This window comes from Indicator indicator, chromosome 6 (assembly GCF_027791375.1).
Source record: "Indicator indicator isolate 239-I01 chromosome 6, UM_Iind_1.1, whole genome shotgun sequence".
NCBI classification, from domain to species: Eukaryota; Metazoa; Chordata; class Aves; order Piciformes; family Indicatoridae; genus Indicator; species Indicator indicator.
In genome coordinates, this window is record NC_072015.1 from 35,917,364 (window position 1) to 35,931,872 (window position 14,509).

The following is a 14,509-nucleotide window of genomic DNA, read 5'->3' on the forward strand; positions in this document are numbered from 1 at the left end:
TTGCCACAACATTTAACATGTAGTACTGCCAAGCATGTGCAATCAGGATGTATCTAGATTGTTAGTTGTCCAAAAACATGCAGACCTCTGCCTTCATGTGCAAATCCACACAGTCTTCAGTGAGGGTTCTGTGGTAGTCACTTAGGGCAGATCTGGTCTCCATTTACTTTCTTGGTATTTAAAGGACAAAAATTATTAACCACTATTTGTTAAAAGGCCCAACTGCAGAATATTTTAGTAGAAAAATAAACATTTAAAGACGTTGGCAGATAACATTAGTGCAATTATTTTGACTGCCTTAATTTTACACAGTAGATTAAAAAAAATATATTGTCACTTGTGGAAGGGACCTAAGACATTTCAGAAGCAGTTATATAGCAGCCAAATAAGGGGGAAAAGGAGAAGAGCAGATTCTGTGGCATGATATAACCACTGCACTTAGTTTATGGAACTCAATGCTTTGTGACAGATCCAGAAAACCAAATCCAAGGTTTGTAAACTAATTACAGTTCTTTCCATATAAAAATATATCACTTAAGTGATTTTGAAAAGGTTGACGAACTGCTGACTAGCAAGAGCTCATTTTTGTGTTCAGCTATATCCTGGATGACATCTGGATCAACTTCTTTCTTTGAAGAACCATTTTTGGTAGTCCGAGCCAGTACAGGGTCGTAGCAATGGTGCTGGGTTACCATTGTAAGCATTTGACTCCGCTTGTACGCACTTCTGGGTTTGTAGATGAAACAAGGTACCATCCTACAAAAGACAGAAATAATGTTTGGGTTTTGTATCTCAAAAACAAGAGGCATATCACTGTGTTTTAAAAGTAACAGAGGACATTAGTCAAAAGTAAATGCCACACAAGAAACAAATGTCACAGGACCTGGACAGGCTGGAGAGGTGAGCTCAGGTGAACTTCATGAGGTTCAAGAGCAAGTGCAGGGTCCTGCACCTGGGTTGGAACAATCCTCACTGTCAATACAGACTGGGGAATGAGGTGATAGAAAGCAGCCTTGAGGAAAGGGACTTGGGGGTGCTGATGGACGAGAAGCTGGACGTGAGCAGGCAGTGTGTGCTTACAGCTCAGAAGGCAAATCACATCCTGGGTTGCATCAAAAGAAGTGTGATCAGCAGATCCAGAGAGGTGATTCTGCCACTTTGTTCTGGTGAGACCTCACCTGAGTACTGCATCCAGGCCTGGAGCCCTTAATATAGGATGGACACAGACCTGACAGAGCAGGTCCAGAGCAGGACGACAAAAATGATCAGGAGGTTGGAGCACCTTTGCTACAAAGACAGGATGAAGGTTGCTCAGCCGGGTAAAGAGAAGGCTCCAGGAGACCTTCCAGTACCTGAAGGGGGCCTGCAAGAAGGCTGGAGAAGGACTGTTTACAAAGGCCTGCAGTGACAGGACAAGGGGCAATGGCTTCAAACTGGAGAAGAGCAGATTCAGGTTGGATGTTAGGAACAGGTTCTTTACTATGAGAGTGGTGGAACACAGGAACAGGTTGCCCAGAGAGGTGGTTGAGGCCCCATCCCTGGATATATTCAAAGTGAGGCTTGACCGGGCTCTGAGCAACCTGATCTAGTTGAGGATGTCCTTGGTCACTACAGGGCAGTTGATGACTAAATGACCTTTAGAGGTCCTTTCCAGCCCAGGTAATTCTATGATATCCTTCTCATGGTGCTAAGATAAAATGCCTGACTTGAGGATCTCTGAAACTTTATCAGAAGACCCTGCTTTTAAACTCACATTAATATTGCTTTAAAGTAATTCCTTTCTTGACATCTAAGCCTGGAAAAGATGTGCTAACTTCATGCACTCCTATTGCTTTTTGTAACTGCACCAGAGTAGCAATGCTTTGCTAAGATATACAGAAAATGAAGAAGAGGTGATTGGTGGTAACCAACAGAGCTTCACCAAGGGCATATCACGCCTGAGGAACTTGGTGGCTTTCTATGATGGAGTTACAGTATCAGTAGGGAAGAGCAACAGATGTCATCTACCTGGACCTGTGTAAAGCATTTGACACTGTCCCGCATGACATCCTGGTCACCACATAGGAAAAGCATGGACTTGAGGGGTGGCCCACTCGCTCAGTGGGTAAGGATTGGCTGGATGGCTACACGCTGACAGTTGCAGTCAACAGATCAATGTCCAAATGGAGACCTGGCACCCCTTAAGGGTCAGTACTGGCAGCGGTGCTGTCTGGGATATGGACAGTGGGATTGAGTGCACCCTCAGCAAGTGTGCAGATGACACCAAGCTGTGTGGACCGGTTGACATGCTGTGGAGGGAAAGGATGCCATCTGGAGGGACCTGCACAGGATTGAGAGGTGGGCACAAGTCAACCTCATGAAGTTCAACAAGGCCAAGTGCAAGGTCCTAAACTTGGGTCGGGGCAATCCCAATAAAGGCTGGGTGAGAAGTAGGTCAAGAGCAGTCTTGAGGAGAAGGACTTGTGGGTGTCAGTTGATGAAAAACTCAACATAAACTAACAATGTGCCCTTGAAGCCCAGAAGGCAACCATATCCTGGGCTGCATCAAAAGAAGTGTGACCAGCAGGACAAGGGTCCCTTCCAACCCAAACCATTCTATGAATCTACGAATCTGGACACAGAAACCCAAAGCCAAATACAGGCATTACCTAAATTCACTAACTCATTACACATCTTGCAAGTAAAATATAAATGTTGGACATATTTTAGCCAAATATTTCCCCCTTTCTTCACAGGGTATATTTTTACTGGAAAAGGCACAAACATCTGCACATGCCCCCTGCCTGCAGATGCGTGTGGAGTTAGCTCACTTTGCTGAAGGGCAGAACAGCTGCCTCAGAGGTGTAAGGTCTGACAGGCCTCCACAGTCAGATTCCCTGATGAACACATTTTGAGGCCTCAGGCCCTCCTGTCATGGGAGTCTCCAAGAACATTTCATCTCCAGCTCACATCATGTGCTACAATCCAGGAGGGCTGTCAACTAGGATAGCACAGCCAGCTGTGGAGAACTGGTCTGCTCCAAGCCCATTTCTTTGGCCCAGGTGACACTGCCACATGTAATCATTTCCAAAGCCTCTGGCAGCTTCAGAAGAAAAATGTCGACACCCTGTTTCTGAACATAACCCTGACTCCTTTGAAAGTCTGCTCCTTCTATTGGCAGGAGTGTCACACTAATTGTGCCTTGAGCTACAGCCCCTGACACCCAGCAGCATGCGCTTGCTCATGGTCTTGCTGACAGCCTTAGCTGCTGAATGACTTTCCCATTTCCATTGTGATAATTCACATTTTTTCAGTGGACTAATCAAAGTGACAGAGCACTGGAACAGGCTCTCCAGGGGGTTGTGGAGTCTCTTTCTCTGGAGATTTTCCAAACCCACCTGGATACATTCCTGTGCAGACTACCCTAAGTGATCCTGCTCTGGCAGCAGGGCTGGACTCGATGATCTCTTGAGGTCCCTTCCAACCTCTGATATACTGTGACACTGTGATACTGTGATGTCTGCCTCACTTGTTTTTGACTCAGTGCCTGTAGGAACTTAATTCTTGCCAAGCTGCTGGGAAGGCTGTTCAAATCTTTGTTTATGCTACATCCATAAGGACAGCTTTTCCAGTGTCTGACATTTCCCCACATAAAGCAAGAGAAACGTGATACTGACACCTCACCCATCACTTGCCTTGAATGGTGGGGACTGGTGGTTTTGATTTTGTGCATCAGAAATCAGAGCAGAGCAGTACATTTAAATACACTGTAACATTTAAATAAGGCACAAAGCAATCACAAAAAAAGAAAGAAAATTAAAATAATTCCTAAAATTAATGGTTAGGAATGCAGTGGAAACAGATGTGTTCCAAAACTGTGTTTTCTCAAGTACTTCCTGAAGTCACTGAGGGCCACTCAATACATGCTGTCTTAGGAATTAATGCATATGACCTCAGAAAGTTTTGAGGAAAGAAAGCATTAAAAATGAAGCATCATTTATGAAGTCAACCCAATACTATCACTGCAAGCTTCAGTCTGGACCAGACTTTTCATATTTTTATTTTAGAATTTACTCTGCCACCTGCGGTAGTATCTAAGCATGAAATTTGTCAACCATGGAGCCTGCAGAGTGTAGATGCATTATGCAGACACATTATGTAAATATACTATTTTGATATATTATGTGACCTTTTCCCTTAACCAAATAATAACACTCCAGAACTTGACCATGGCTACATTTTTCATCCAATTTATTTTCTCTCAGGCATCCAGAAACTCCTTCAGAGATTAAAAATTAAAACCTCCCTTTGGGAGTAGGCATTAAGGTTGAAAAAGAAAGGTATAGATTTCCTGAGTCTCTACAACTAGTAAGATGTTTGCAGTGTTGGGGTAGGAGTAGAGCATAAGGTATTTTTTAATTGGAGAATCATAGAATGCATTGGGTTGGAAAGGACCCTGGAAGATCATCTTGTACAACACCCCTACTGTGAGCACAGAATCACAGAATCACAGAATCATAGAACCATAGAATGGTTTGGGTTGGAAGGGATCTCCAAAGGTCATCCAGTCTAACCGTCTCAGCAGTAAGCAGCAGCATCCTCAATTAGATCAGGTTGCCCAGAGTCCTGTCAAGCCTCACTTTGAGAATCTCCAGCGATGGGGTCCCAACCAGCTCCCCAGGCAACCTCTTCCACTACCCTCACGGTAAAGAACTTCCTCCTAATGTCTGACCCAAATCTATCCTGCTCCTATTCCTACAAGCCCTTCTAAACAGTCCCTTCCCAGCCTTCCTGTTGGATCTCCTTTCCATATAGGTTTCCTCTCCTTTCCTATAAGGTTTCCCCAGAGCCTTCTCTTCTCCAGGCTGAACAACCCCAACTCCCTCACCTGTCTGCATAGGAGAGGTGCTCCAGTCCTCTGGATCATCTTCATGTTCCAACTCTGGACCCGCTCCAGTGGGTCCATGTCCTTCCTGTGTTGAGGACGCCAGAGATGGACACAGTACTGCAAGTAAGGTCTCACCAAAGCAGACTGGCAGAATTGCCTCTCTCAACCTGCTGGCCATGGTTCTACTGATGCAGGCCAGGATACCACTTGCCTTCTGGACTGGAAGTGCACACTGCTGGCTCATGTCCAGCTTCTCATCTACCAGTACCCCTAAGTCCTTTCCTGCAGGACTGCTCTCAATCTCATTATCCCACAGCCCATATTGATAATAAGGATTGCCCTTACCCAGGTGCAGGACCTTGCACTTTGCCTTATTGAACATCGTGAGGTTCCCCTGAACCCAATTCTCTAGCCTGCCTAGGTCCCACTGGATGGCATCCCACCCATCAGTTATGTCAACTGCACCACTCAGCCTGGTATCATCTGTAAATTTGCTAAGGGTGCACTCAATCTCACTGTCTATATCATTGATGAAGGCATTGAACAGAACTGGTCCCAATATGGTGCATCGAATTACACAACTGCACATTACACTGCAGAAAAAAGCTCAGGGAGCACTTCTGGCACTCACGAGGGGAGGGGCATGAGAGATGGTTTGCAGAGGAGAACCAGTTCAGCAGCATGGAACAGTCTAAAGTAATGTTGGGATATGAAGTTTCAGGGATATCAAGTAGTGTAAACACTAGGAAATAAAAGAAGTCAATGAAAGGAGAGCAGAAGTAGGCCAGCTATGAGAATTGCTGGGGAAGGGGTGACGTGGAGGATCCTCGGTTCTCAGCAGAAGATAGTAAGTGTGAGATGCCAGAGAAAACTGAGCAGCCCATGGAAAATACTAGATGTAGGCAGGGCAAACAGAGACCTCTGCCAACCTTCTCAACTCCTCTGAGGTTAAGAAGGGCATTTCCTTCCTCTTCCTTTTCCTTTTATCACTGGCATACTCTTCACCTGCATGTTGCTTCTACACCCTGGTTCTACATACAGATATGAAAAGCCAAGATTGCACATTTCACCTAGAGATCTATGCCAATGTTGTGGCCTGCATGATGTGTATGAGGAGATGTGTATGAGGAGAGACTGAGGGAGCTGGGGCTCTTTAGCTTGGAGAAGAGGAGACTAAGAGGTGACCTCATCAATGTTTATAAATATGTACAGGGTGAGTGCCAAGAGGATGGAGCCAGGCTCTGCTCGGTGGTGCCCAATGACAGGACAAGGAGCAATGGATGGAAGTTGAGGCACAGGAAGTTCCATGTAAGCATGAGGAAAAAAAAATTTTCACTGTGAGGGTGACAGAGCACTGGAACAGGCTGCTCAGGGGGGTTGTGGAGTCTCCCTCTCTGGAGATATTCAAGACTCGCCTGGATACGCTCCTGTGTAATCTGGTGTAGGTGATCCTGCTCTGGCAGGGGGGTTGGACTGGATGATCTTTCGAGGTCACTTCCAGCCCCTGAAATTCTGTGATTCTGTGATGTGTAAGCAGTAGAACAAAAAGAAAAAATATCTCAACAATTCTCCTCCTACCCACTCCCAAAGGAAAAACATACCCAAAACCAAGCTGACACGCTTACCTCTCTGAAAACAAACTTCTGTTCTTCAGGAACACTGTGGAGATTTTCTTGACACAAGTACATTGTCAAGTAGTCAGTCCCTGAATCGACTGCTGCACAGACTTCTGGCTGTCGAGTGTTGTAACGTATTTCATTGTGAGATGTATACTCAAAAAACTGCAAACCCAAGAGAAGAAACAAAGGACAACAGTCATTTCCTATGCACATAAGAAAATATTTATGGGGAGGATATACTAAGATGCTACGCTAAGATACTATAAGTAAGTTAGCATATTAAAGTTGCTATTGTGGAGACTACTTCTGTCAAAAATATTCGAGGAGCGTTAACTGCTGCTGTTTGCTTACTCTTACAGAAAATCAATCTCACCACAGCACTGTTTCACTCTGGTAGCACTTAAAATGTATGAAATGCTGAATAAATGCCCTGGAAGATAGATGTTCCACCATTAAAGAACTTGCAAAATTACACTGTAATATTCTGCTTTCACATTCCAGATCACCCTTAAAAATAGGATGGAAAACAATTTATAGTTTAACATTATTCCTCCTCAATTCTGTTGTCACAAAACAATGTTGCTTTTAATTAAGGAGCAGTTTCGTCAAGGTTCATTTCCACTTACAAAGTACCCAGGATGCATGGTGAGATAAGCATTTTAGTATATAACATTTTAAGGTATTATTTGAAGCACATCAGCTACAGCTGCTTTTAGACATGAACAGAACTTTATTAAAGACAATTGGTTGGCTGTGCTTGTAGTACCTGATTCTACAGAGGTGTTCTGAACGCACTCTAAAACATCTTGGCTTCTGTAGCAATTAAGGCTGAAGGCTTCCTTAGAAATTTTATATTTACCATGGACATTTGCCAAATTTTGGACTTCACTGAAGAGTTTGAAAGTTGTTTGTATTTAGCAGGCATATAAATAATTTAGATGACTACGACGAATGTGTGCTTAGATCTGATTTAGACTATTGTGTCGGTGTGAGCTGAAATTCCCCCCCCACCAACAAGTAACCAGGTTAGCTCAGTCTGGAAGCAAATGAAGGCTGTATTTACAAGCAGAGTCTAAAATCTACGATGAAATGCAATGAATATGTACAAATATACAAAATTCACAACATTTACAAATATATACAATCAACAGAAAAGCACAACCAAGCTCCCTTTGCTTCCCCCCAAGGGGACCCTCCCAAAGGGGCCTCTCTCTCCCAGGAGCTTCCCCCCAGACCCCCCTGGACAGAGAAGCAGAGTTAGTTAAGCAGAAAGTTGTTAACTTAGCTGCCAAGGTCAGTACGTGTTATCTTCAGCCACAAGAGAAGAAGAAACAGCAACCAGACAGCCCAGCAACTGCCCCCACTGCCGAATGCAGAATGTGCAGAGTGCCCACTTTGTTTTGGGTAATAGTTCTTAAACATTTCTATCTATCCAATGGAAGTGTTTAGAACAATCAGTATTTTGCTTTCTTACACCCAATAGTGACTTATTTACACTCTTTCACTTTCTCTGTTCTGAACTTTGCAAGGAAAAATTGAAAAGACAGTTTCAAACCATCACAACTATATGCATTGGAGTTCTATAGTCATCAGGAAATTGCTTGTTCCCAACAGTATAGTTGCAGTAGTGGAAACAAAAGGATGAGGGAGAGAAGGAATCCTCTTTTGTTTTATTTCACCCCTGGAGAAAGAGGCTGAGGACAAAAGGCTCAACATGAGTGAACAGTGTGCTGCAGTGGCAAAGAAAGCCAACAGGATGCTGACTTCCATTAATAAGGGTATCACAAGCAGGGATAAAGATATTCTCCAACTCCAGTCAGCAATGGTCAGGCCACACCTTGAGTACTGCGGACAGTTTTGGTCCCCACTATACAAGAAGGATGTGGACAGGCTGGAAAGGGTCCAGAGAAGGGCCACAAGAATGATCAGAGGACTGGAAGACCTGTCATATGAAGGAAGGCTTGAGAGAACTGAGTCTGTTCAGCTTTGAGAAGAGAAGGCTTAGGGGAGACCTCATAACCATGTACAAGAATATAAAGGGCAGCTATCAAGAGGAAGGAGACTCCCTTTTTACAAAGGCACATGGTAAATACAAGAGGTAATGGGGACAAGTTACTACTGGGGAGATTAGGACTCGAGGCCAGAAAATTTTTTTACCGTTCAAACTATTAGACATTGGAATAATCTCCCAAAGGAGGTGGTGGATTCCCCAACACTAGACAGTTACAGGGCCCAGCTTGACAGGGTGATGAGCCATCTCACTTAAACTATATTCTCACCCTGAAAGGTTGGACTAGATGATCCTTGAGGTCCACTCCAACCTGGTATTCTATGAATCTATGAATTCAGAAATGTGTGTACTTGAACTTAGCATAAAACCACTCTCAGCAACCACCAACCTGATTAACCTTGAAAGAAAAATCGGAAATAGAGTTTTAATGTAAACAGGACCATGTGATTACAAAGTCTACAGTCACACATTTCTGGGTCGAAGAACTCTGATTAGCCTATGCTGACTTCACAAAATCTGTTCCTCCTTTTATCACCATCATGAATTTCTCTGCCAAGATGGCTGTTTCAGGTGTACATGGATCAATGTTGTCCACTGTGTCAGTTTGTAGAGCTCCTGGACTTTTGCTGTGCAGTGATGCAAGTGACCCCCTCCTAGAGCTAATCTGTTTCCCATCATTCATTTGTGGTGAGTTGCAAAAGGAAGAGAGTGTTTCAAGATAGCAATTTCAAGTTTGAAGCTTACCTGCTGACATAACACCCAAGAGACTCTTTGTTTTCTTTTTTTTTTTTTTTCCCCATTATTACTATTTGTGGGGGAGGTTGGTTGGTTGGCTGGTTTGGTTGGCTTTTGGGTTGGGTTTTTTTGGTTGGTTTCAGACGTGGGGGTAAGGAGGCTGGGGGTGTTTCTGTTTGTTTTTTTTTTTTACCCTGATAGGCAGGGGCTATTCCCTGGCCTTCAGGCTTTAATCCCCAAGTTCAGTATCTGATTGGCACATGGAAAGCCTGCTACTTTGGGCACCACAGTGAGCTGGAAGGGCACTCATTTTAAACCTATGACTCATGAATAAAGAAAAAGCTTCACTCCTGCTCATTTGTGTCTGGATGGACACTTTTTTACAGCTGCCACTTTCAGGAGGCCACATTTAGAGCCTTGCTCATTAGTGGATTTAGAAGATATAATAACTCTTTTTAGAAATTTGCATTCAATATCAGTGAAAGCCTTCAAGCTGCTGATTGCACCAGATGCATCAAGAATAGATGAAGCAGCTACTACAGCCAGAGCATTCTGTACTACTGACATATTTCCTGAATTGCCTCTCAAGGACTTTCATCAGATTTTGGAGAAAAGCAGAATAAAACAGTTAATTTTGGGATAACATTGAGCATTGGGGTTACAGCACTGCTGCCTCCTTGCCCACTGAACGTTATGCAGTTCTTCACCCTCTATTGTTTCAAAAGTAATAAATACTTCAGGCTCTGGGCTTTTTCAAGCTCCAGTAATACATGAGGTAAATCTCTTCCTCCTTAAACACTGAAGTGCTTATTAGGGCTCTTTCCTTGCGCAGATGGTTCTGTGGGCAGAAAGAAAGCATTTTCAAACTGATTCATGGCTCAATAATTTGTAGCCTTACTGCATTTCTTTTCTTCAGAGAACCAGTAGACTCCCTTAAGTGCTCATGGGAAACTTAATATGGCCAGTGCTTATTGCATCTGGGAAATGTACGGGATACACCCCACCTGCATCAGTGCTCTGTGCTACCAGGGATGGAAACAGATTTTGACTACCTCAGCAGACCCCAAAACACACTTCTCATCACTCTCTGTGTCTAGGTACCATTCTTCTGCATGCAGGCAAAAGTTTATATTTGACAGGTACTTTCTGAGCAGGAGAACCAGCAGGAACAGCCCTTTCACAGACAACCTGAGAGCATTGTTAAGCAATCTGTTTGCCTCTTCCTATTTGCCTCAAATCTCTCAGCTGCAAATGGTAATACTGGGGTGGCATTGGCAAAGCAGGCTCTTCAGTGATTTCCCATCCTTTTACCACATCAGGTCAGCCTCTTGTCATCACACACTGGTGCTCTTAGTATCGCCTCCCAGCCATACCAAGAAGGACAATGGACTTTATCAGTCTTAAGTTTCAAAGCCTGTCACTCTCATCTATCAGAGCAGACACTTCCACAAAACATCTGTAGCTTGAGATGCAAACACTAAGCAGCCAGTGTTGTGCCTCTCTTCCACATACACTCAGCTCTTATCACTGCAGTCATATCCTCACCTTTTCGCTATAAGGAACGTGCTAATTTTAAACAACCTACAGTTAGCTTTCCTACTACTTAGACAAAAGCAACTCAAAAGCACTAAAGGGAACCTTCTCATTTAGTCCATGGATTTAAGGAAAAGAAGCAACAAATTACCAGGGAACTTAGTTTTCTCAAAGTAGTTTTACATATTGACACATAAAATGGGAGCAGGTGATGGACTTCATAAATAATCAAGAGCACAGAACTCTCTCCTCTCAGCACAGTGCCCACAGACATTCAGAGATCCTTTTAAGTGGAGAATTGCTTCCAGTAAGAAGAGTTTTTGCAGTTGTCCCCTACATAAACAGACACTGGCCACTAGGCATGCCAGAGGATGGGTGTACTGGAGGGTAAGACATGTATGGCTAACCAAGTTAACTTTCATTAATGTTGAATCATGTCAAGATGTTTTTGGAGAGTAACTTTACTCAGCCGAACTCTGGAGAATCAACTTCATTCCTTTGTATCACAAGATAGTGTAAGTGTACAGCAGGGAGTAGTATTTGAGGAAAAAAGTGATGAATGGTGGAATAAACTGCATCTGGATGAAGGGATGAGAAGGAAAAGACTAGAGGATTAAAAATGGGAGCTAGCCAGGAAAGAAAAAAAGATATGTGAAAAGGAGGAAAACATGACCTAGGGTGGGCAGTAACTGGTGGGAAGAATAAATGAGGGGAGAGACAAATCAAGGATGTTAAAGAAAGACTAGGAGCCAGACAGAATGGAAAAGAAAGTGTTAAAGAGCATGGAGTGGAGAAACTGAAGCTGTTTGTGAGGACTGGGGGAAAGCTTTGTAACAAGGATTTGCTGCTAAATGTGTATACAGGTAATAAGTGGAGTGATGAGAGCAGACTGAAAGAGAACAGAAGAGCTTAGGGTTAGGATAGCAGATTCCCTTCCAAGGATGAAACAGAAGGGCTGCCTGTTGTCAGCAAACACCTGTGAAACTCTATGGTGGAGTGCCTTGCTCTCCTCAGCACTGATGCAACTAGAGGATGACCAGCTCTGTCCCCGTCAGCTGGTGGATGTATATGTGGGAGACCTGAATGGTTTGGTCCTGCCACTGTCACCTACCAAGTGATCTGAGGCATTCACACTACTAGGAACAGCCTGTTAACTTCTAAGAAGGACTGTCAAAAGCAGGGGGAGACGGGAAGAAAGCAGAGACAAATGTCCTGCTGGTTCCCATCTCACTTGTGCTTCTATGTCCTGTCTTGTTTCAGCCTCTCTCTGCTCCCCCACCTGCAGCTCTTCCTACTGTCCACCTCTTCTCTTGCAACTACTACCTGTTACCAGTTACTCATTTCCCCATTTGCCAGCTAAAATCTGTGTTCCTACATTCAGTCCCCCTTCCCCTTTCCCCTAATGTGGTCTCCATCGATTCTGCCTATTTCATACTCCCTCCCTGTAGCTCCTAACTGCTCCTTCTGTCACACATGCCCTGCTCCTCACCTGCTGCCCTACCTCTGTCCCAAACTTCTGCCCTCTGCCACCTTGGGCCCCTTACCCCTGGCTCTGTCAGCCCTCCTGTGCCTTTTGCCCATTTCACTAATATTCTTTTGCCCACTTCTTGTGTTCAGCCTTCCCTCCTCGTGCTCTGCAGTTCTCCTGTGTCATTTTATATTGCAGTCAGGTAGTTTCTCCATGTCCCCTGGAGGCCAGCAGAGGGAGCAGTAGTTGCACAGCTCCGGGAGCTTCCCTGCTCTGTCTGATGCCTACCATCCCAGGTATGCTGATGTGTGTGCCACCAGCAGAGATGTAAGAGCACTAATACCCAGCGCTATGGCATCTCTGCAGTGAATTCAGTCGATCTTTTAGTGCTAAACAAAGGACAATTGCAAAAATGTCATCTCATGACAACTTATCTCTGAAATGTAGTCTCTCTTTTGCCCTCACCTTTTATCCTATGTCTTTATTTTTTCTTGGTGGAAGGGATAAAATTTAAATTAACTTTATTTGGTCAGATAAATACCAAAAGATTCAATGCCTCTCTGCTCTGTAATCTGTAATGCAAGGAGAAGAAAAAAACAAATCTATAAATCAGTTCTGTGTGTAAGCATTTAATCCCATACAGGAAATATTTCTTAATCTACAAAGGAAATCAACTTGTTCTCATAAGGAAGTGGCTTAGCTAGGTTATCTGATTAACTCACCTTCTATATAGGTGTATAGAAGTATGCTTACCTTGAGCATGAAGCTGAACTGAAGCAGCTAAATGTCTTACTGTGCTTGACAAACACAGTATAGTCAGTATAGATTCTCCCCTGCCCTCCCCCACATCTTTGCATCCAGAACAGAAACATTAGGAAAGTTACAACATACACTAGACAATCTAATAAACAATACTAAATAAAGTTGTAATACTTAAGGCAACAAACTTGCTATAAGAAAAAAATATGTTTCTTTTCCAATTCAAAGCACAGTGCTCATACTGTTGTTTGTTTTTCTTTTCTTATGTAAAATACAATTCATACGAGAAGCTTTCTCTTCAATGCAGACTTGGTTTTCACTCCTCAAGCTTTTGTGTTTTTTTAAAACAGAGTTCAAAATACAACAGATATGCTGCTTATCTGACACATCTCTGGGTCTTTTCCAAGCTTGCTTAAATGAATGTTTAGATTAATTTCCTTTAAAAACCCCAGACAGTCAAACCACCCAAACTGCCACATGGTTATGTACTTACCCTCAGCAAGACCCTACATATTTCTCCACCCCTCCCCACTAAGAGAATGCCACACAGTATAATCTGGGCTAGAAGACAAAAATCAGGCTAGATTGGCAAGTACATGTTACATGCCACACACTAAATCTCAATTCTAGAAGATGGACACTTGAAACCATGCAAAACAGCCACTGCAGATTGGCATGTGGTGTCTCACAGCACTTTTGCCACAGCACTACACAGAGAGCATTTTAGATATTATAACTAACCACTGCTGCACTCAGTTTCAGTCAGCATGGAGAAAGACACTAACAAGTTTTTCAGCTTCAGAAGTTAAAACCACAAGAGCAAGAACGAAAGTGTTGAGAGAAGATCACTGCTCTCCAGGATTCTGGAGCCTGATCCAAGGAGAAGATGCTGTCCAAAACATCTTGTGCAGTTACACGACCACCAAGAAGAAGAGGCACATTGACAGACACAGGCAGAACTAGATTAGGTTTACAATATTATCAAGATCTTTGGAGGCATAGGCAGACAAAAGCTCAGAGATGTGCTCATCTACCCAAGACTAGCTGGAGACAAATAACACTGGCCTATAACCACCACAGCTGCCCTGCTGTGCTATTAACCCCTGTTAATGAGTTCTGTGGAATGGCATAACTAAGGTATGCATGAGTTCCCTGGTCTGGTCAGACACATCTTCATACTGAAGAAAATCTGACCTGAAAATACATCAGAATTAAAAACATTGAGTGCAAGAATCAAAAGTAGATTAGTATCACTTCATATTCTCTGAGACCGACTGCAATGCCTTTACCATACTTTTTTCTTCTTTTTTTTTTTTTTTTTGCATTATAACCATAGTGTTGGTCAAAATGAAAATAAAACATGAATCTTACCTGGTTTTGTCCCATGCCATGACATGGGTACAGTATGATCCTGTGTCCAGTTACTTGATGTTCATTTTTAGGGTTATAATCAAAACAGAAGTTTGCCATTCCTCTATTCTTCAGCTAATCAAAACAAAATAACAAAGTATTATTCT

At 43.3% G+C, this 14,509-nt stretch overlaps 1 protein-coding gene across 1 annotated transcript in view; it reads right to left on the reverse strand.

Moving 5' to 3' along the window:
* Positions 1–618: 618 nt before the first annotated feature.
* Positions 619–14,509, reverse strand: part of GALNT12 (polypeptide N-acetylgalactosaminyltransferase 12) — a 56,134-nt gene continuing 42,243 nt past the window's right edge. The window contains exons 8-10 of the mRNA XM_054381728.1: positions 14,364–14,477; positions 6,493–6,648; positions 619–756 (exon numbers count right to left, since the gene is read on the reverse strand). Coding sequence (XP_054237703.1) covers positions 619–756; positions 6,493–6,648; positions 14,364–14,477 — 408 coding nt within the window. The remainder of the gene's footprint in view (positions 757–6,492; positions 6,649–14,363; positions 14,478–14,509) is intronic.